This window comes from Bubalus bubalis, chromosome 8, assembly GCF_019923935.1.
Source record: "Bubalus bubalis isolate 160015118507 breed Murrah chromosome 8, NDDB_SH_1, whole genome shotgun sequence".
In the NCBI taxonomy this organism is placed as follows: domain Eukaryota; kingdom Metazoa; phylum Chordata; class Mammalia; order Artiodactyla; family Bovidae; genus Bubalus; species Bubalus bubalis.
Window position 1 is genome coordinate 30,214,358 of NC_059164.1, and position 21,794 is coordinate 30,236,151.

At 39.6% G+C, this 21,794-nt stretch overlaps 1 protein-coding gene across 3 annotated transcripts in view; it reads left to right on the forward strand.

The window, feature by feature from the left end:
• DNAH11 (dynein axonemal heavy chain 11) overlaps window positions 1–21,794 on the forward strand; it is a 375,791-nt gene that overhangs the window by 286,387 nt on the left and 67,610 nt on the right. For all 3 annotated transcript variants that reach the window (XM_044946526.2, XM_044946527.2, XR_006552702.2), the window contains exons 64-65: window positions 1,644–1,879; window positions 3,445–3,567. In XM_044946526.2, the coding sequence (XP_044802461.2) occupies window positions 1,644–1,879; window positions 3,445–3,567 (359 nt within the window). The remainder of the gene's footprint in view (window positions 1–1,643; window positions 1,880–3,444; window positions 3,568–21,794) is intronic.

Here is a 21,794-nt window from a genome sequence, read left to right on the forward strand (position 1 = left end):
AAATTAACATTATCTTAAGCCTCCAGTTGTTTCAAATTGTTTATATTAATTAGAAGGCAAGAAATAAAAGCCACTGAGCTCTTGCTAACAGGAGAATGCTTGTGTCTTTAAGGAACCTGTGTGTGGAATCAGATATCAAGGTTTGTTGTTCCTGGTACTAGGAGAGAGATTTTGATATATTTATAAGATAACATTGTCAAGAACAATAGGCATTTTATGCGAACCTTTCCTGTACTAACCTCACATTGCATCCCAGCTTCACTGTGGGAATTCTTCCAGCATTCTGTTTGCTGAAGCTCTGTGGGCAACCAAGAAGTCAGACACCTCTACCGCTGTTCCAGCCTCCCCTGGCTGCTTCAGCCAGGTCGGGCTCTTACTGCTCTGTCTTGTGGAGCCGTGTTTCCCTGTTGGCCCCCGGACCCAGCCAGGGGACTAGCTCTTTACTCATCTCGCTGACCGTGGAGTCTCCAGATATATGTAGGAGGTGCTTAGTAAATGTTGGGTGATTGATGACCAAGCAAACAAATTCCTTCATAAATTCTGTTCTACAATCTTGCTTGTTTTTTTCAAATTGAGTCCATTTTGTAAAGAACTGATCCTTTAAAACAGATTTTTCCTCCTTTCTCTCTCTTTTAAAGGAGACAACTTCCCACTTCCTTTTTTGTTCTTTTTTTATTGAAGCATAGTTGATTTACAATATTGTGTTAGTTTAAGGTATACAGCAAAGTGATTCAGTTATGTATTTGTATTTTATCAGATGATTTTCTGTAGGTTATTATAAGATATTGAATATTATATCCTAGATTATACAGGAAATCCCTGTTGCTTATCTCTTTTGCCCTGAACCCCTAATTTATCCCTCCCACCAGCAACTCCCTACTTTTCAATGCTCCACCTTGTGGCTCAGATGGTAAAGAATCTACCTGCAGTGCAAGAGGCCCAGGTTTGATCCCTGGATCAGGAAGATCCCCTGGAGAAGGAAATGGCTGCCCACTCCAGTATTCTTGCCTGGAGAATTCCATGGACAGAGCAGGGCTACAGTCCATGGGGTCAAAAAGAATCAAACACGACTGAGCAGCTAACACTTTTACTTTTTTCACTGTCACAGTGGAGACAATTCCGTCTCAGAGGAGAGGCGGAGTCAAGGTTGCTGGGCAACCACAGGCTGATGGAGTGCCAGTGGACTGAATACATTCCGTGAAGCCATCCCAGACAGAGAAGTCATCTCTCTGTAGTGCTGATCTATAGAAAAAGACGAAATGCCTGAGCAAAAGAGTGCATTTTAGTATTGCTGATGTGGGGTGATTACTCCGTTGGGTGAATACATTTCTGTTGTCCTGCAATACTTCCTGGAGTCTAAATTTCACTCACCTTGTTTGGGTTGCTGTAGGCGTGTGTAGAGGGTGAAGTCCCTTTCACTTGAAGCCAGATCGCTGCAGTAGCAAACCAGATGTTGAATGCTGCAGTTGACAGAATTCTGAGAGATAAACCCTAGACTTACTGGGTTGAGTTGTATTTTGTATTATTTGGCTTTTGAGAGTTATAGGAGAACTCGTATGTGTTATCTTGGCTTTGGTCTATTGTTTTCTTGCCTGTCGTGCTCTGCTACTCTGGTAGTTGATTGCCTGTCTCTGATTCTCAAGGTCTCCATCCCAATAACTGAAGGCCTGGACGTGATTGCCATGTTGACGGACGATGCCACCACCGCCACCTGGAATAACGAGGGACTGCCCAGTGACAGAATGTCCACAGAGAACGCTGCCATCCTGACGCACTGTGAGCGCTGGCCCCTGCTGATCGACCCCCAGCAGCAAGGGATTAAGTGGATCAAGAACAAGTATGGGACTGACCTGAAAGTCACACACTTGGGCCAGAAAGGGTATGTGAAATCGGAAGGGTCAGTTCTCTGTTCAGCTGCTGGAAGTGGGTTTCTTTTTTACCAAGTCCTGGCATTTCTTAGACCTCTCTGCCACTTTGGAATGTGATAATTTGGTACAACTTGTTTGTCTGCCTACTCACATAAAGGATCTCTGTGGAAAAGGTGTTCACCTTGGATGGCGTGCATCACTTACCTGAAGAAGTTTGTTGGAAGGTTAGAACACGCACTGCATGTGAAAGGAAAATTTTCCTATGGCCAAGAATGGGAATATGATGCATTATGATCCTTCTTTAGGACTTTGGCATTTGGTAACCCAAGAATTGTCAACTGCCCCGTGGGCTTAATGAGGTTTCCAGTTACATTGCTAAATATGTACTTTGCCTACAATGGCGCTTTAACACAGCTCAGTTCCCAAGGTTGAGTGCCTGAAGATAATTTTTTTACTCAAGCTTTGCATCTCACTTTTGAGAACTGAATCTGCTCTGAGATTTTCTGTCACTCGGTTGGCATGACAGTGTTTTCTGATAAGTACAGAGCTGTCTGTAGTTGGTCTTCAGTTAATGCCAAATAAGTAATTTTAGACTTACTTATACTTCATTTTACCCCTCCATCATTTTTTGACATGTAAAATGAAATAAGGAATGTCTGCAGTTGTGCAGATAAATGGTCTCCTTGCTGATCTGAATACTTGGAGGAAATTATTTTTGAAGGCAAAAGACTATTTTTGGAGAGTGGCAGTGAAATTGAATGGTAGTTCTCTACATGACTGAATCTAAACGTTTAAAAAAATGAAAATTTGATAAAACCACAAAGCATTTAATTTGAATTTTTTTTCAAAAGAGGACCTGTTGAAATAATTTAAATTTATAATGTTTGGGTGCATGCTAAGTCACTTCAGTCATGTCCGACTCTTTGCGACCCCATGGGCTATAGCCCACCAGTCTCCTCCATCCATGGGATTCTCCAGGCACGAATACTGGAGTGATTTGTGTTTGGGTAGGTTCTATTTATTTTTACCGTGATTACCGTCAAAAGTAATTTACACATGGGCTTATTAGTTCACACTACTGAATTTCATTTTGGAACATATAACTGAAATTGATCTCAATCTAATCTTTAATTTCCATGTATTTTAGTTGAAGAAAATACTACTTTATAAAACAGTTTTCTCTAAATCCCATTTAAAATATTTACATTAAACTAAATATATGCTATGCTAAGTCACTTCAGTCATGTCCGACTCTGTGCGACCCCATAGACAGCATCCCACGAGGCACCCCCGTCCCTGGGATTCTCCAGGCAAGAACACTGGAGTGGGTTGCCATTTCCTTCTCCAATGCATGAAAGTGAAAAGTGAAAGTGAAGTCACTCAGTCGTGTCCGACTCTTAGCGACCCCATGGACTGCAGCCTAACAGGCTCCTCCATCCATGGGAGTTTCCAAGCAAGAGTACTGGAGTGGGGTGCCATTGCCTTCTCCGAAACTAAATATAATTGAGCATAAATAATTTTGAATACTTTCCCTGTGCTTATTTACATTTTTTCTTGATTCTGACTAAATTTTAAGGTTTTTGAATGACATTGAAACTGCTTTGGCCTTTGGAGACGTCATCTTAATTGAAAACCTTGAGGAAACAATAGATCCAGTCCTTGGTCCATTGCTTGGTAGGAACACAATTAAAAAGGGAAAGTAAGTATTATTGAATAATAATTTTATTATTAAAAATAATCTTAAAGATAATTTTTGACGTGTGTTTTGCACTACACATGAGTTTGATCATCAGCTTCTATTTCATGGCCTCCTAATGAAATGTAATATATTGAAATATTCTTTTGTGATAATTGTATTTATTTATTTATGGCTGTGCTGAGTCTTTGTTGCTGTGTGGGCTTTTCTCCAGTTGCAGTGAGCAGGGGCAGCTCTCTAGTTGGGGTGCGCGGGCTTCTCGTTGAGGTACCTTCTCTTTTTGTGGAGCGTGGACTCTCAGGTGTGTGGGCTCAGTAGCTGCAGGTCCTGGGCTCCGATCATAGACTCAATAGTTGTGGCACGCAGGCTTACTTGCTACGCGGCATGTCTGATCCTCCTAGACCAGGGATTGAACCCATGGCTTCTGCATTGGCAGGTGAATTCTTTACCACTGAACCACCAAGGAAGTCCTGCTGAAATATTCTTGGTGATATTTCTGAGTTTCCGTTCCAAGGCTCCTACATTCCAAGACCAAAGCAAACTTGACGTGATCCAGATGTTCAGGCTATTTTTTGGTAGATTGAGATTCATGTTACCCAATTCCTGATTTATAGACCCCAATAATGCATTGTCACAAATATGAGAGTATTTGCTCCTTTATTACTTCATACTAGTGTTTTTCTACCCTCAGTACTTTGGAAAACATTTTTAATATATTTACCTCAAATGCATATCACTTGTATCCTTATTTTTTTAATATTTTTACGTTTTATTAATTTAGTGTTAGTTTCTAATGTACAGCAAAGTGAGTTAGCTTTTATGTATACATATATCCCCTCTTTTTTTGGATTTTCCTCCAATTTAGGTCACCACAGAGCACTGAGTAGAGTTCCCTGAGGTATACAGTAGGCTATTATCTATTTTATACATAGTATCAATAGTGTATATATGTCAATACCAATCTCTCAGTTTATTTCACCCCACCCCCATGGTATCCATGTTTGTTCTCTACGTCTGTTTCTCTATTTCTGTTTTGCAAATAAAATCATCTATACCATTTTTCTAGATTCCACATATATGCATTAATATACAATATTTGTTTTTATCTTTCTGACTTACTTCATTCTTTACACCAGTCTCTAGGTCCATCCACAGCTCTGCATCTTTATCCATTCCTCTGTTGATGGACATTTAGATTGCTTCCATGTCCTGGCATTGTGGATAATGCTGCAGTGAACATTGAATTGTATGTGTCTTTGCAATTATACTTTTCTCAGGGTATATGCCCAATAATGGGATTGCTGAGTGATATGATAATTCTGTTTTTAGTTTTTTAAGGAACCTCCATACTATCATCTATAGTGACTGTATCAATTTACATTCCTACCAATAGTACCAGAGGGTTGCTTTTCCTCCACATACTCTCTAGCATTATTATTTGTATATTTTTCTTTTTTTTTTTTTTTGATGGCCATTCTGACCTGTGTGAGGAGATACCTTATTGTAGTTTTGATTTGCATTTGTCTAATGATTGGTGATGTTGAGTATCTTTTCATGTATTTGTTGGCCATCTATATGTTTTCCTGAGAGAGATGTCTATTTAAGTATTCTGTCCATTTGTTGATTGGGTTGTTTGTTTTTTATATTGAGCTACATGAGCTTTTTGTTTATTTTGGAGATTAATCATTTGTCAGTTGTTTCATTTGCAAATATTTTCTCCCATTCTAAGGGTTATCTTTTGGTCTTGTTTATAGTTTCCTTTGCTGTGCAGAAACTTTTAAGTTTAATTAGGTCCCATTTGTTTATTTTTGTTTTTACTTGAATTACTCCAGAAGATGGGTCAAAAAAGATACTGCTGCAATTTGTGCCAGAGAGTTTCCTTTCCTCTAAGAGTTTTAAACTGTCTGGCCTTACATTCAGGTCTGTAATCCATTTTGAGTTTATTTAATATTTTTAAAAACCTATTTTAAGTCCACTTTTTTTTTTTTTGAAACTCAGCCTCACCCCAAGTCATAGCATGTACAAAATCATGTGTTTACTGTGCTAGTTTTCTTTTTTCGTATATGTTAAAAAAAAAAAAATATATATAGATATATATAAACCATTAGGACAAAAAAGAATTCACTAGTGGATCCCTAAGAACATCCCATACCAGCAGCAGTGGTAGACTTGGCACACTCTTGCTGAGACCTGCATGATGTTCCAAGTGCTGCTGCTGCCCCAAACGCCATCTCTCCATCACATCCTTCCAGGGACAGGGAACCATTACCCAGCAGGCATGTCACTCTGTAATTGTGTAAAAGGTCAGATCCAGTAGTTCTGTCTCTAACTGAACCTGGGTGGGCTCACTGGAGATTGTGGCATGTCCAAAGCTCTCTGTGCCTCTTCCCTCAAGAAACCAACATTACCATGGCTTATTCCACTGAATTTCCTTCTCTTTTTTGTTGTTTTTCTTCACAGAGGTGTAATTTCAGAATTTTCCCAACACTTTTCTTCTTTGGCACCCACTCTCTGCCTCAAAGGTGTATTTTCTCTCTTTTCATCACTGGATTATTCCTGTCAATTTAAAATGAAAATAGGTCTGCTTAAGGGTGACTAACTTCTATTTTGTAAAAAGTCTCTAACTGATTAGTATTTATTATACAATTCACCAATTAAATCCATTTACAGTGAGTGACAACTTATAATTGTTTAATAAACCAAATTTTACCCAGAAATGCATTTAGAAGAGTCTAATAAGACATTTGACAAACTGCAGCTCTGACATAAATAAAATTGTGGCCGTATCTGATGTGTTAAAAATACAGTGCAAAATCTTGGATGTCACTAAACTGTAATCCTTGTTATTAAGGTTCTGACTCTATTATGAAGACACAGAATTTTTGTCAGTGAAATACATATTCTCTTAGCTTTAACTTGAACCTTTGGTGACACAATTTAGGTGTAAAAAATTCTGTCTTTCTCTCTTTATATATATATATATGTTTTAATGTTTATGTATTTGGCTGTACTCAGTCTAGTTACGGCACATGGAAACTCTGACCTTGTTGTAGCAGGTGAGATGTGGGATCTTTTAGTTTCAGCAGTCAGGATCTTTAGTTGTAGAATGCGAACTCTTAGCTGTATCATGTGGGACCTAGTTCCCTGACCAGGGATGGAACTCAGGCCTCCTGCATTGGAAGCATGAGTCTTACCCACTGACCCACCAGGAAAGTTCCTATATATGTGTGTATATATTAATAATCTAAAACATCCAAAAACTGATAAATTTGAGTCCTGATTTTTTCTCAGTATGAATATAGTTAAGTAAAAGAATCCCAGAGTATTTTTTTATTTGTATTTCAGAAACAAGTTGTTTTATATACAGCATCAAATTCTTTATCACAAAATATCACACCAGGACAGTTTATTCCAAATTAATAATCTTTCCTGAATATGTGCTCTCTAAGAAAAGTTATGACCAACCTAGACTGCATATTAAAAAGCAGAGACATGACTTTGCCAAAAAGGGTCTGTCTAGTTAAGGCTATGGTTTTTCCAGTAGTCATGTATGGATGTGAGAGTTGGGGCTATAAAGAAACCTGAGTGCCAAAGAATTGATGCTTTTGAACTGTAGTGTTGGAAAAGACTCTTGAGAGTCCCTTGGACTGAAAGGAGATCCAACCAGTCCATCCTAAAGGAGATCAGTCCTGAGGGTTCATTGGAAGCTGATGCTGAAGCTGAAACCAATACTTTGGCCACCTGATGTGAAGAGTTGACTCATTTGAAAAGACCCTGATGCTGGGAAAGATTGAAGGAGGGAGGAGAAGGGGACGACAGAGGATGAGGTGGTTGGATGGCATCACCGACTCAATGGACATGAGTTTGAGTAAACTTCCGGAGTTGGTGATGGACAGGGAGGCCTGGTGTGCTGCAGTCCATGAGGTCGCCAAGAGTCGGAAAAGACTGAGTAACTGATCTGAACTGATTAGGCTTTATAGAATTGATCATGTCATTGTAGCTGTTTTTAAAAGTTGAAGAAAATTTTAAATGATCTCTAAGAATATAATAAATGGAGTTTATTGCATGCAGTTGTTACTGTAACACTTCTAACTCCTAAACTCTTTCATAAGAGTGGCAACAACTGCTCTTATGAAGGTAATTTTGTGGACCTCCAGTTTTCTTTAGATGTTTTTAGAGTTTTGTTATTCAGAGAATCTGAGTCCTTGCAAATTGTGTCAGTCCTGAATAAGGCTTCTCTGAGAACTGCCAGAGGCAGGCCCTGTACTGGTGGCCAGTGATTGAGAACACAAGGTACAGACCCTGTCCTTAAGGAAGCTGCATTTCCTGAGGGGGAAGTCAGACCTATACACAGCACAAGTCATACATGCCATGGGTATGATGACGGAAGTATACACGATAGAGGATCATCTGCTCCGTGGTGGAGACTTGGAAAGACTTTGTGTTACATTTACATTTAGTGTGAATCTTAAATGGTCAGTGGGCATTTGTTAGACAAATGGGAGAAGAGAATTCTGGAATGAGAAGACTAATGCTGCTGCTAAGTCGCTTCAGTCCTGTCCGACTCTATGTGACCCCATAGACAGCAGCCTACCAGGCTCCTCCGCCCATGGGATTCTCCAGGCAAGAATACTGGAGTGGGTTGTCATTTCCTTCTCCAATGCATGAAAGTGAAAAGTGAAAGTGAAGTCGCTCAGTCATGTCTGACTCTTCGCGACCCCATGGACTGCAGCCTGCCAGGCTCCTCTGCCCATGGGATTTTCCAGGCAAGAGTACTGGAGTGGGGTGCCATTGCCTTCTCCGAGAAGACTAATACCAAGTACTAAAACATACTAATCGGCCCAACAGCTTCGGGGAACTGTGATTAATATTCAAATATGTGAAGAGCCCCATTTTGGGGGAAAAGGTATATGGACTGAGAAAGGTGGGACTGGATTGTCAGGCCCCAGAAGGTGGGTATCCTTAGGTACCCACAGATGACCCACAGGTTGGCCTTTTTCCTGGTTACAATGCTTTTCCCCCAAGCACATTGAAGGGGCGCATTCCTGTCCATAATGCTAGTTGACAACAACCATGGTTTTTAACCAAGGGACCTTGTCTTCGTGGAGTAACACATCTGGAGTTTCAATAGGTTCACTTGAGAATCATGAGCAGAAGTCAGTGGGAAAGCTAGTGCAGACTCTTAGCATGCTAAGAATAATGCAATCAGATTTATGTTTTTTGAAAGGGCACATTGGCAGTATGGAGTATTGGTTAAAGGCACATGGACCGAGAACCAGGGTCCATCCAATTAGCAAACAATTGCAATAGTCCAGTTGAGACCTAGTATGAGCCTAAACTAAGCCAGCAACAGTAGAGGTGGAAGTTCAGATCAGATCAGTCACTCAGTCGTGTCTGACTCTGCAACCCCATGGACTGCAGCACACCAGGCCTCCCTGTCCATCACCAACTCCCGAAGTTTACCCAAACTCATGTCCATTGAGTTGGTTATGCCATCCAACCATCTCATCCTCTGTCATCCCCTTCTCCTCCCATCTTCAATCTTTCCCAGCATCAGGGTCTTTTCAAATGAGTCAACTCTTCACATCAGGTGGCCAAAGTATTGGAGTTTCAGCTTCAACATCAGTCCTTCCAATGAACCCTCAGGACTGATCTCCTTTAGGATGGACTGATTGGATCTCCTTTCAGTCCAAGGGACTCTCAAGAGTCTTCTCCAACAGCTCAAAAGCATCATTTCTTTGGCACTCAGCTTTTTTTATAGCCCAACTCTGACATCTATACATAACTACTGGAAAACCATAGCCTTGACTAGATGGACCTTTGTTGGCAAAGTAATGTCTCTGCTTTTTAATATGCTGTCGAGGTTGGTCATAAATGTCCTTCCAAGGAGTAAGTGTCTTTTAATTTCATGGATGCAGTCAACATCTGCACTGATTTTGGAGCCCACAAAATAAAGTCTGCCTCTGTTTCAACTGTTCCCCATCTATTTGCCATGCAGTGATGGGACCAGATGCCATGATCTTAGTTTTCTGCATGTTGAGTTTTAAGCCAACTTTTTTACTCTCCTCTTTCACTTTCATGAAGAGGCTCTTTAGTTTTTCTTCACTTTCTGCCATAAGGGTGGTAGCATATGCATATCTGGGGTTATTGTATTTCTCCCGGCCATTTTTATTCCAGCTTGATCTTCATCAAGCCCAGTGTTTTCTCATGATGTACACTGCATATAAGTTAAATAAGCAGGATGACAATTTACAGCTTTGACATACTCCTTTTCCTATTTGGAACCAGTCTGTTGTTCCATGTCCAGTTCTAACTGTTGCTTCCTGACCTGTATACAGGTTTCTCAAGAGGCAGGTCAGGTGGTCTGGTATTCCCATCTCTTTCAGAATTTTCCACAGTATATTGTGATCCACACAGTCAAAGGCTTTGGCATAGTCAGTAAAGCAGAAATAGATGTTTTTCTGGAACTCTCTTGCTTTTTCAGTAATCCAATGGATGTTGGCAATTTGATCTCTGGTTCCTCTGCCTTTTCTAAAACCAGCTAGAACATCTGGAAGTTCATGGTTCACGTATTGTTGAGCCTGGCTTGGAGAATTTTGAGCATTACTTGACTAGCGTGTGACATGAGTGCAATTGTGCGGTAGTTTGAGCATTCTTTGGCATTGCCTTTCTTTGGGATTGGAATGACAACTGACCTTTTCCAGTCCTGTGGCCACTGCTGAGTTTTCCTAATTTGCTGGCATATTGAATACAGGACTTTCACAGCCTCATCTTTTAGGATTTGAAATAGCTCAACTGGAATTCCGTCACCTCCACTAGAATGCTTCCTAAGGCCCATTTCACTTCATATTCCAGGATGTCTGGGTCTAGGTGAGTGATCACACCATTGTGATTATCTGGGTCATGAAGATCTTTTTTGTACAGTTCTTCTGTGTATTCTTGCCACCTCTTCTTAATATCTTCTGCTTCTGTTAGGTCCATACCATTTCTGCCCTTTATTGTGCCCATCTTTGCATGAAATGTTCCCTTGGTATCTCTGATTTTCTTGAAGGGGTCTCTAGTCTTTCCTGTTCTATTGATAATCCCAACCTCCTTATTTATCCCTCCCACCCTTAAAGAAATGTTGCTTCTCTAAACATATATCTTTCCATTTTTTCCATACGATTTGGCAAGGGAAAGAAAGTACATTCAGTGTTCAACCCACTGTCTTGGCTGCTGTGTGTGCATTTTCAAGAGAGACTTTTAGGGCTATGAGGTGGGGCTGGCTTGTCCCCCAGTGTGCTGTTGTTAGAAACTAGCATCACGGTACAAGTAGTAAGATGGAACTTGGGCCACATCTTAGTCTGCTGCACTCTAGTTTGTTGTTTGGGTTAAGTTGGTTAGCTTGTTTTTCTGTTTCTATTTTCTTACCTAATGAGGAAACTAAAAGAAAAGCATAGCACATACAGATTTTCAGTATATATGATTTCCCTTGAATTTTTAATGAGTGATAGGTATAGTATGTGGGTGATTGGGAGCATGGACCAGATGCTCAGCCAGACCTCCAGAAGTCAGACCTTGTTTTTCAAACATGAAAAGTGTGGATGAACCACGAGTGGAACCACAAAGCATATCAGCAAAAAGGAGGAGTGGGGAGGGGAGGAGTCAGTCATATCTTTTGATGTTTTAAGTTGCGTCCTAAAAGCAGTAGAGGGTTTTGGTTATTTAAATTTTATTATTTAATAATGATGCATATAAAATACTTAGTATATAAAAGTTATGAATCATAATAATAATAATTTAGATGGGTATCTATCATTCAAATTATGACATAAGATGGCCAGTATTCTTCAATCCACCTTCACAAATTCTTTCCCATCCTGCCTCCTGTCCAAAGATGGTCAGTATTTTAAATTTCATCATCATTTTATTGCTTTATTTAAAATAGTTCTATCATATATATATATATATGTAGATAGATAGATATAGATATAGATATAGATATAGATATATCTTCCAAAACAATACATTATCCTTGATTTGGGAGTTTATAAAAATCCATCATAGCATACATACAGAGTTTAGAGGGACTTGAATTTTTTTACTCAGTATTATACTTCTGTGCCTTAGCTAAGCATATACTCTTACTTTTACCTCTAATTTTTTTTCATTTAACTCTAATCTCATTTTTGTTGCTATAATATTCAATGGTGTGACTCTTTCTCACTTTATTGAATATTTTTACTGAAGGACACTTAGGTGATTTTCCAGTTTTTTTGCTGTTACAAGACATGCTGCTATTAATATTAGTGTACTGAATATTCAGATACACATGTAAAGGTTCACACAGCAAGGGGTTCTTTAGAGTTTATATTCTGGGGTAGAAGAGTTGGGTTGTAGAGAGTGCACATAATATGCTTTAAAAGAAAACGTGAAATTGTTTTCCAAAGTCGTACACATTTACATACTCACTGATGAGATTTAAGGGTTGCGAAGCCTTCCAGAGGACTGACTTAGAAACTTTCATTCTGCTGATTTTTTTAGTAACACAAAAGGTTTGTATATTTAATACTACTAGCCTCTTCCTTTGAGGAACTATTCCAACCAACAACCCTTTTTTGGAATGGTAAAAATGTTGTTCAGTCGCAAAGTCATGTCTGACTCTTTGCAACCCCATGGATTGCAGCATGCCAGGCTCCCCTGTCCATCACTGTTTCCCAGAATTTGCTCAAATTCGTGTCCATTGAGTTGGTGATAACTATTTAAACGTGTCATCCTCTGTCGTGCCTCTCTCGTTCTTCCTTCAGTCCTTCCCAGCATCAGGACCTTTTTCAGTGAGTCAGCTTTTCACATCAGGTGGCCAAAGTATTAAAGCTTGAGTTTCAGCATCAGTCCTTCCAATGAATATTCAGGGTTGATTTCCTTTAGTATTGACTGGTTGGATCTCCTTGCAGTCCAAGGGACTCTCAGGAGTCTTCTCTAGTACCACAATTCAAAAGCATCAATTCTTCAGCGCTCAGCCTTCTTTATGGTCCAACTCTCACATCCATACATGACTACTGGAAAAACCATAGCTTTAATTCTAAGACCTTTGTTGGCCAAAGTGATGTTTCTGCTATTTAGTACACTGTCTAGGTTTGTCATAGCTTTCCTTCCAAGAGCAAGCATCTTTTAATTTCATGGCTGCAGTCACTATCAGCAGTGATTTTGGAGCCCAAGAAAATAAAGTTTGTCACTGCTTCTACTTCTTGCTCTATTTGCTATAAAGGGATAGGACCAGATGCCATGATCTTAGTTTTTTAAATGTGGAGTTATAAGCCAGCTTTCTCACTCTCCTCTTTCTCCATCATCAAGAGGCTCTTTAGTTCCTCTTCACTTTCTGCCATTAGTGTGGTATCATCCACATATTTGAGGTTGTTGATACTTCTCCTGGCAGTCTTGATTCCAGGGATTCATCTAGTCCAGCATTTGAAAGATGTACTCTGCATATAAGTTATATAGGTAGGGTGACACTACACAGCCTTGACATACTTCTTTCCCAATTTGGAACCAGTCTGTAGGTCCATGTAAGATTCTAACTGTTGCTTCTTGGCCTGCTTACAGGTTTCTCAGGAGGCAGATAACGTGGTATGGTATTCCCATTTCTTTAAGAATTTTCCACAGTTTGTTGTGATCCACAGAGTCAAAAGCTTTAAAGTAGTTGGTGAAGAAGAAGTGGTTATTTTTCTTGAATTCCCTTGCTTTCTCTGTGGTCCAGTGAATGTAGGCAATTTGATCTCTGGTTCCTCTGCCTACTCTAAACCCAGGTTGTACATCTGGGAGTTCTCAGTTCACATACTGCTGAAACTTAGCTTGAAGGATTTTGAGCATAACCTTCAGTTCAGTTCAATTCAGTAGCTCAGTCGTGTCTGACTCTTTGCGACCCCACGAATTGCAGCATGCCAGGCCTCCCTGTCCATCACAAACTCCCGGGGTTCACCCAAACTCATGTCCATCGAGTCGGTGATGCCATCCGGCCATCTCATCCTCTGTTGTCCCCTTCTCCTCCTGCCCTCCTGCCCTTACTAGCATGCCAAATGAGTGCAATTGTCTGGTAGTTTGAACATTCTTTGGTATTGGCCTTCTTTGGGATTGGAATGAAAACTGTCCTTTTCCAGTCCTGTGGCCAATGCTGAGTTTTTAAAATTTGCTGGCATATTGAGTGCAACACTTTAACAGCAGGATCTTTTAGGATTTGAAGTAGCTCAACTGGAATTCCATCACCTCCACTAGCTTTGTTCATAGTGATGCTTCTTAAGACCCGTTTGACTTGCGTTCAAGGATGTCTGGCTTTAGGTGAGTGATCACTGCATCGTGCTTATCTGGGTCATTAAGATCTTTTTTGTGTAGTTCTTCTGTGAATGCTTGTCATCTCTTGTTAATCTCTTCTGCTTCTCTTAGGTCCATACCATTTCTGTCCTTTATTGTGTCCATATTTGCATGAAATGTTCCCTTGACATCTCTAACTTTTTAAAGGAGATTTCTAGTCTTTCCCATTCTATTGTTTTCCTCTACTTCTTTGCATTGTTCATTTAAAAAGGCCTTTTTATCTCTCCTTGCTATTCTCTGGCACTCTGCATTCAGTTAGGTGTATCTTTCCCTGTATGCCTTGCTTTTCACCTCTTTCCTGAGCTATTTGTAAAGCCTTCTCAGACAACCACGTCGCCTTCTTGCATTTCTTTTTCTTTGAGATAGTTTTGGTCACCGCCTCCTATACAATGTTACGAACAATTTCTGTTTCTCTTTCCAAGTACCTGTTGGGTACAAATATGTTTCCCATTGTATTGTAAAGAGGAAATAGCACTGAAAGCAAGCAAAAGAAGAGACAACCCCCAGGGATTGCGAAGTTGGTGTAGTCACCCAAAATGGCTTTACTGCTTCATCTTCAAGTGCAGGTGGGATAGCCTTTCATATTCCTGAGAGAAAGCCACATTCCTCAAAGTTTTTGACTACTTACAGTGTTTTTGTTTATTTTAGTTCTGTTTGCTTTGGGACCCTTTTTAAAAAAACAATCATTAGTCTATTCTTCGTAATAATGGATGTCTGAAAAGATACTTGTGATAGATACAGCATAGTCCAAAAGTTGAAGTTCATTAATAATTGGAATGTTGTGCAGTTTGAAGTAATGAATACTAATTACTCCTTTCTGGTGTGACAACTCCCTGTGGACCGATCAATCAGCCCAGACTTTCATTTGGCTCTAGTAATGGTTTCATCAATAGCACATTAAATCCGTGTTTGAGAAGATATACGGTTGAACCTGACCCACGTAGCAGATAGCACTATCATAAAATGGCCACAGGCTGGCAACGGCTTGGTAATTACAAATAATTAAATCCAGCCAACTCCAGGCAATCCTAATTTTAAGTAAAATATATTGTATGGTATCAATCGACAGAAAACATATCTGCGGAGATTTATCAACACGTACTTTTTCCAAAGCAAATTTACTGGCTTACATATTAGAGAAGTTGCTGATCTGTGAAGCATCTTCATAAAATTATATCTCTTTAATCTTTTGAATCTCCACAAATATTATTGAAGTGATTTTTTGAACTTTAATCTTAGCTAGAGAAACCTTACTGCAAAATGTATTTCAGCCTGCTTCTGAGCATATAAATGTTTTTTAAAGAGTTTATACTTTATTCTATATTTAATTTCATATCATTATTCTTTTAGTAATAGTCTTCAAGTAGCATTCCCTAGAAAGAAACTTAAAACTAATAGAAATATTGGCTCTATAATATAAATTTCTATTCGTATAGACATAATAAAATGAAAGACAGTATTTTACAAATAGTATTTGTTTTATAATAAGTTTCCTGAAAGTTGTGCTAAAATCAATAAAAAATATTTTAGTTAGCAAGTTCCAGTTTAACTGTTATTACGTTGCTGCTCTTGGAGTTGGTGCCATACTATTGTTCTCTAGTTGAGTATAGATGCATTTGAATGAAGTCTTGAGTGAAATTTAAAATAGAACCATGTTAAATTAAACCCCACACTGTAGTAAAATGTGCTCTATTGAGCTAGAAACATACAGTGTTTTAGTAAGCTCTGGAGTTACAAAGTTCTCTAATTATGTTCCCTGTGGGTAAGAATATTTCTATTTTCCAGTAATTCATGCCCTCATACAGTAGACAGAGAAGGCATTGGCACCCGACTCCAGTACTCTTGCCTGGAAAATTCCATGGATGGAGGAGCCTGGTGGGCTGCCGTCTATGGGGTCACACAGAGTCAGACACGACTGAAGCGACTTAGCAGTAGCCTCAGCATACAGTAGAACTCAGCGTTCTAGTCTCTCCCAGTTTCTAGTTAAAATAATAAAGTTTGATTGCTAAAAAGACCTCCAGCAACCTTTCCATCTATCCCTGAGTTCAATCAAGGTTTTTTTTTTTAAGTATAATATTCAGGAGAATTCCATGGACAGAGAAGCCTGGTGGGCTACAGTCCATGGAGTCACAAAGAGTTGGACATGACTGAGCGACTAACACACACACACACACACACACACACACACACGCACGCACACACAGCTATATTTTCTCAGTGGTATCTGGATTCTTGCGACTTTAATTTTTTTTTTTTAATTCTAATCGAAGTTTGCTTTTATCTTAGAAGGACATGTTGGTTACATTAACTGCGTGAAGCAATGAGAGACAATTAACTCATTTCTATTCAGGATTTCCTCTCCTTTTTCTTAAACGTCTGGCCAGCTGTGCAGCTTTCAGCTCAATCCTTTCTTCAGGAGCCAGGTTTGACCACCTCGCTCCAGCCTTCCTGCCAAGGTTGCTAAGTAACCCCTCTCCGCTGCCCTCCCTGCACCTGACCTTCGGCTGTGCACGCAGCCAGGGCTATTGGAGCTCACGAGTCTAATCTAGAAGCTTTTCATTTGAAACAGCAGGACATGCAGTAAGGCTTTTAGATGTCCATTGAGAAGGTTTTTTGCTTCTCCTGAGTGTGTGTGTTTTTTTTCCCCCAGCTCGTGGAACTATTTTATTTACTTATCTCAAAACCCACCTGCTATCTCTTTACTTTGATAAATCAGCTTCACTGAGGCCTGGAGAATGAACTTCCTCCTGTTTAGAGAGTGTATTAGTTCTCTGAATCACCCATCCTAGAGGAACAACCTTCAGTATAATAATACAGTGTCTTTAGAAATTTCTCGCCAGCATTGTGAAAAAGGTTTTGCAATAAAAAAAAACAACAGTATTTTACTGCAGCCATTCCTAGTAAAGACTTGGATCTGCCTCAGAAGTAAGTCCTTGTTCTAAATTGAATATTGCTACTTTTTCATGTTTGGTTTTACATGGCAATAAAAAAAAATACTGGTGGTGTTTGTTCATGTACTCAGAATATCTGATCACTAGAGAAATTCATGTAAGTTTTTATGATCCAAGACTGATGGCATTTTCAACAGTAGCTACCCTAAATCTTGAGACCAGTGCCAACAGAAGTAAAAGACATTTTCTTAGTTTCTAGACATATTTCTCAGAAATAAGAAATTCACATTGTAGTCTCAGACTTCAGACTCTCATCTTGGCTATCTTGAGATGACGCTGCCTTTCTCAACGCATACAGATTCTGGCTCTCAGGTAAATGTGGGAATTGGGAGAAATATTCCCAAAAATCTATCACAGAAATGCTGTGAACATTAGCCAAGAAATTATTTTCAAGTATTTTAAATGTAATTGCATATCCATCCCCCACAACAGTAATGACGTTTCATGACTTGAAGAAGTTAAATCTTTTCATCCCCATGATAACGTTTGGCTAGGTTGTGAGTAATCTTTGAGAGAATTTTGATATTCCTGAGTACTGGATTTTAAAAAAAAAAAAAAAAAAAACCTTTTTATATTATATTGAAGTATAGCTGATTAACAATGTTGTGATAGTTTGTGATAGACTGCAAAAGGACCTAGCCAAACATATACATGTATCCATTTTCTCCCAAATTCCTCTCCCATCCAGGCTACCACATAACATTGTTCAGAGTTCCATGTGCTATACAGTAGGTCCATGTGGAGAAGCCCCAGCAAGATTGTAGGAGGGGAAAAATCACATTTAGAATCAAACCCCATACCCACCAGAAAAGCTCAGAGGGCTCAAACAAACCTTGTGCACACCAGGACCCAGAGGCCCCAATATGCTACTGGAGAGCAATGAAGACATAACTCCAGAAAGAATGAAGGGATGGAGCCAAAGCAACAACAACACCCAGTTCTAGATGTGACTGGTGATGGAAGTAAACTCCAGTGCTATAAAGAGCAATATTGCATAGGAACCTGGAATGTTAGGTCCATTAATCAAGGCAAATTGGAAGTGGTTAAACAGGAGTTTGACAAGAGTGAACGTTGACATTTTAGAAATCAGTGAGCTAAAATGGACTGGAATGGGTGAATTTAACTCAGATGACCATTGTATCTACTACTGTGGGCAAGAATCCCTTAGAAGAGTATGGAGTAGCCATCATCGTCAACAAAAGAGTCTGAAATGCAGTACTTGGATGCAATCTCAAAAACGACAGAATGATCTCTGTTCGTTTCCAGCACAAGCCATTCAGTATCACAGTAATTCAAGTCTATGCCCCGACCAGTAATGCTGAAGAAGCTGAAGTTGAACAGTTCTGTGAAGACCTACAAGACCTTTTAGAACTAACTCCCCAAAAAGATGTCGTTTTCATTATAGGGGACTGGAATGCAAAAGTAGGAAGTCAAGAAACACCTGGAGTAACAGGCAGATTTGGCCTTGGAGTACAGAATGAGGCAGGGCAAAGGCCAATAGAGTTTTGCCAAGAGAACCCACTGGTTATAGCAAACACCTTCCTTCAACAACACAAGAGAAGTTTCTACACATGGACATCACCAGATGGTCAACACCGAAATCAAATTGATTATATTCTTTGTAGCCAGAGATGGAGAAGCTCTATATAGTCATCAAAAACAAGACCAGGAGCTGTGGCTCAGATCATGAACTCCTTATTGCCAAATTCAGACTTAAATTGAAGAAAGCCGGGAAAACCACTAGACCATTCAGGTATGACCTAAATCAATCCCTTATGATTATACACTAGAAGTAATAAATAGATTCAAGGGATTAGATCTGATAGAGTGCCTGATGAACTATGGACAGAGGTTTGTGACATTGTACAGGAGGCAGGGATCAAGATCATCCCCAAGGAAAAGAACTGCAAAAAGGCAAAATGACTGTCTGAGGAGGTATTAAAAATAGCTGTGAATAGAAGAGAAGTTAAAAGCAAAGGAGAAAAGGAAATGTATACCCATTTGAATGCAGAGTTCCAAAGAATAGCAAGGATGTATGATAAGAAAGCCTTCCTCAGCGATCAATGCAAACAAATAGAGGAAAACGATACAATGGGAAAGTCCAGAGATCTCTTCAAGAAAATTAGAGATACCAAGGGAACGTTTCATGCAAAGATGGGGACAATAAAGGACAGAAATGGTAGGGACCTAACAGAAGCAGAAGATATTAAGAAGTGGCAAGAATACACAGAAGAACTATACAAAAGAGATCTTCATGACCCAGATAATCACCATGGTGTGATCACCAACTTAGAGCCAGACATCCTGGAATGGGAAGTCAAGTGGGCCTTAGGAAGCATCATGACAAGCAAAGCTAGTGGAGGTGATGGAATTCCAGTTGAGCCATTTCAAATCCTGAGAGATGATGCTGTGAAAGTGCTGCACTCAATAGGCCAGCAAATATGGAGAACTCAGCAGTGGCCACAGGACTGGAAAAGGTCAGTTTTCATTCCATCCCAAAGAAAGGCAATGCCAAAGAATGATCCAACTACTGCACAATTGCACTCATCTCACACACTAGTAAAGTAATGCTCAGAAATCTCTAACCCAGGCTTCAGCAGTACATGAACCATGAACTTCCAGATGTTCATGCTGGATTTAGAAAAGGCAGTTGAACCAGAGATTAAATTGCCAACATCCACTGGATCATTGAAAAAGCAAGAGAGTTCCAGAAAAACATCTATTTCTGCTTTATTGACTATTCTAAAGCCTTTGACTGTGTGGACCACAACAAACTCTGGAAAATTCTGAAAGAGATGGGAATACCAGACCACCTGACCTGCCTCTTGAGAAAGCTGTATGCAGGTCAGGAAGCAACAGTTAGAACTGGACATGGAACAACAGACTGGTTCCAAACAGGGAAAAGAGTACATCAAGGCGGTATATTGTCACCCTGCTTATTTAACTTTTATGCAGAGTACATCATGAAAAAATGCTGGGCTGGAAGAAGCACAAGCTGGAATGAAGATTGCCGGAAGAAATATCAATAACCTCAAATATGCAGATGCTACCACCCTTATGGCAGAAAGTGAAGAAGAACTAAAGAGCCTCTTGAAGAAAGTGAAAGAGGTGAGTGAAAAAAGTGGGTTTAAAACTCAACGTTAAAAAAAAAAAAAAAAACTAAGATCATGGCATCTGATCCCATCACTTTATGTCAAATAGATGAGGAAACAGTGGAAACAGTGAGGCTTTATTTTTGAGGGCTCCAAAAATCACTGCAAATAGTGACTTCAGCCATGAAATTAAAAGACGCTTGCTCCTTGGGAGAAAAGCTGTGACCAATCTAGACAGCATATTAAAAAGCAGAGACATCACTTTGCCAACAAAGGTCCGTCTAGTCAAAGCTATGGTTTTTCCAGTGGTCGTGTATGGATGTGAGAGCTGGACTATAAAGAAAGCTGAGTGCCGAAGAATTGATGCTTTTGAACTGTGGTGTTCAAGAAGACTCTTGAGAGTCCCTTGGACTGAAAGGAGATCCAACCAGTCCATCCTAAAGGAAATCAGCCCTAATTATTCATTGGAAGGACTGATGTTGAAGCTGAAACTCCAATACTTTGGCCACCTGATGCGAAGAACTGACTCATTTGAGAAGACCCTGATTGATGGGAAAGATTGATGGCAAGAGGAGAAGGGGACGACAGAGGATGAGATGGTTGGATGGCATCATCGACTCAGTGGACATGAGTTTGAGTAAACTGCTGGAGTTGGCGATGGACATGGAGACTGCAGTCCGTGGTCCGTACTGCAGTCCATGGGGTCACAAAGAGCTGGACATGACTGAGCGACTGAACTGACTGACTGATGTTGGTTATCCATTTTAAATATAGCAGTGTGTACATGTTGATCCCAGACTCCCTTACTATCCCTTCCCTCCATCCTTCATCCCTGGTAACCATAAATTTTTTGTCTAAGTCTGTGAGTCTCTTTCTGTTTTGTAAATAAATTCTTTTGTATTATTTCTTTTTAGATTCTGCATATAAGGGGTATCAAATATTTCTCTTTCTCTGTCTGACTTACTTTACTCAGTATGACACTCTCTAGGTCCATCTATGTTGCTGCAAGTGGCATTATTTTATTCTTTTTAATAGCTGAAAAAGATTCCATTGTATATGTGTACCACATCTTCTTTGTCCATCCCTCTGTTGATTAACATTGAGGTCACTTTCGTGTCTTGGCTATTGTGAACAGTGGTGCAGTGAATTAGGGTGTATGTATACTTTTGGATCATGTTTTTCTTCAAATGTATGCCCAGGAGTGGGATTGCAGGGTCATATGGTAGCTCTATTTTTAGTTTTTTAAGGAGCCTCCATACTGTTCTGCGTAGTGCCTATGCCAATATACATTCCCACCAACAGTATAGGAGGGTTCCCTTCTCTCCGCACCCTCTCCAGCATTTATTGTTCGTGGATTTTTTGACAATAGCCATTCTGGCTGGTGTGAAGTGATATCGTTATTGTTTTGATTTACATTTCTTTATTAGCCACGTGGAACATCTTTTCATGTGCCTGTTGGCCATCTGTCCTCTTTGGAGAAATGTCGATGTTAAGGTCTCCTGACCAATTTTTTATAGGGTTTCTTTGTTTTGATGATATTAAGCCTCATGAGTTGTTTGTAAATTTTGGAAACTATTCCTTATTGGTCACATCATTTGCAAATATTTTCTCCCAATCTGTGGGCTGTTTTTTCATTTTGTTTATTGTTTCCTTTGCTGTGCAAAAGCTTTTAAGTTAAATTAGATTCCATTTGTCTATTTTTGTTTTTATTTCCATTATTCTGGGAGATGGATCAAAAAAGATACTACTGTGATATATGTCAGAGAGTATTCTACTTATGTTTTCCTCTAGGAGTTTTACATTATGGAGTAGAAAGTGGCAACCCACTCCAGTATTCTTG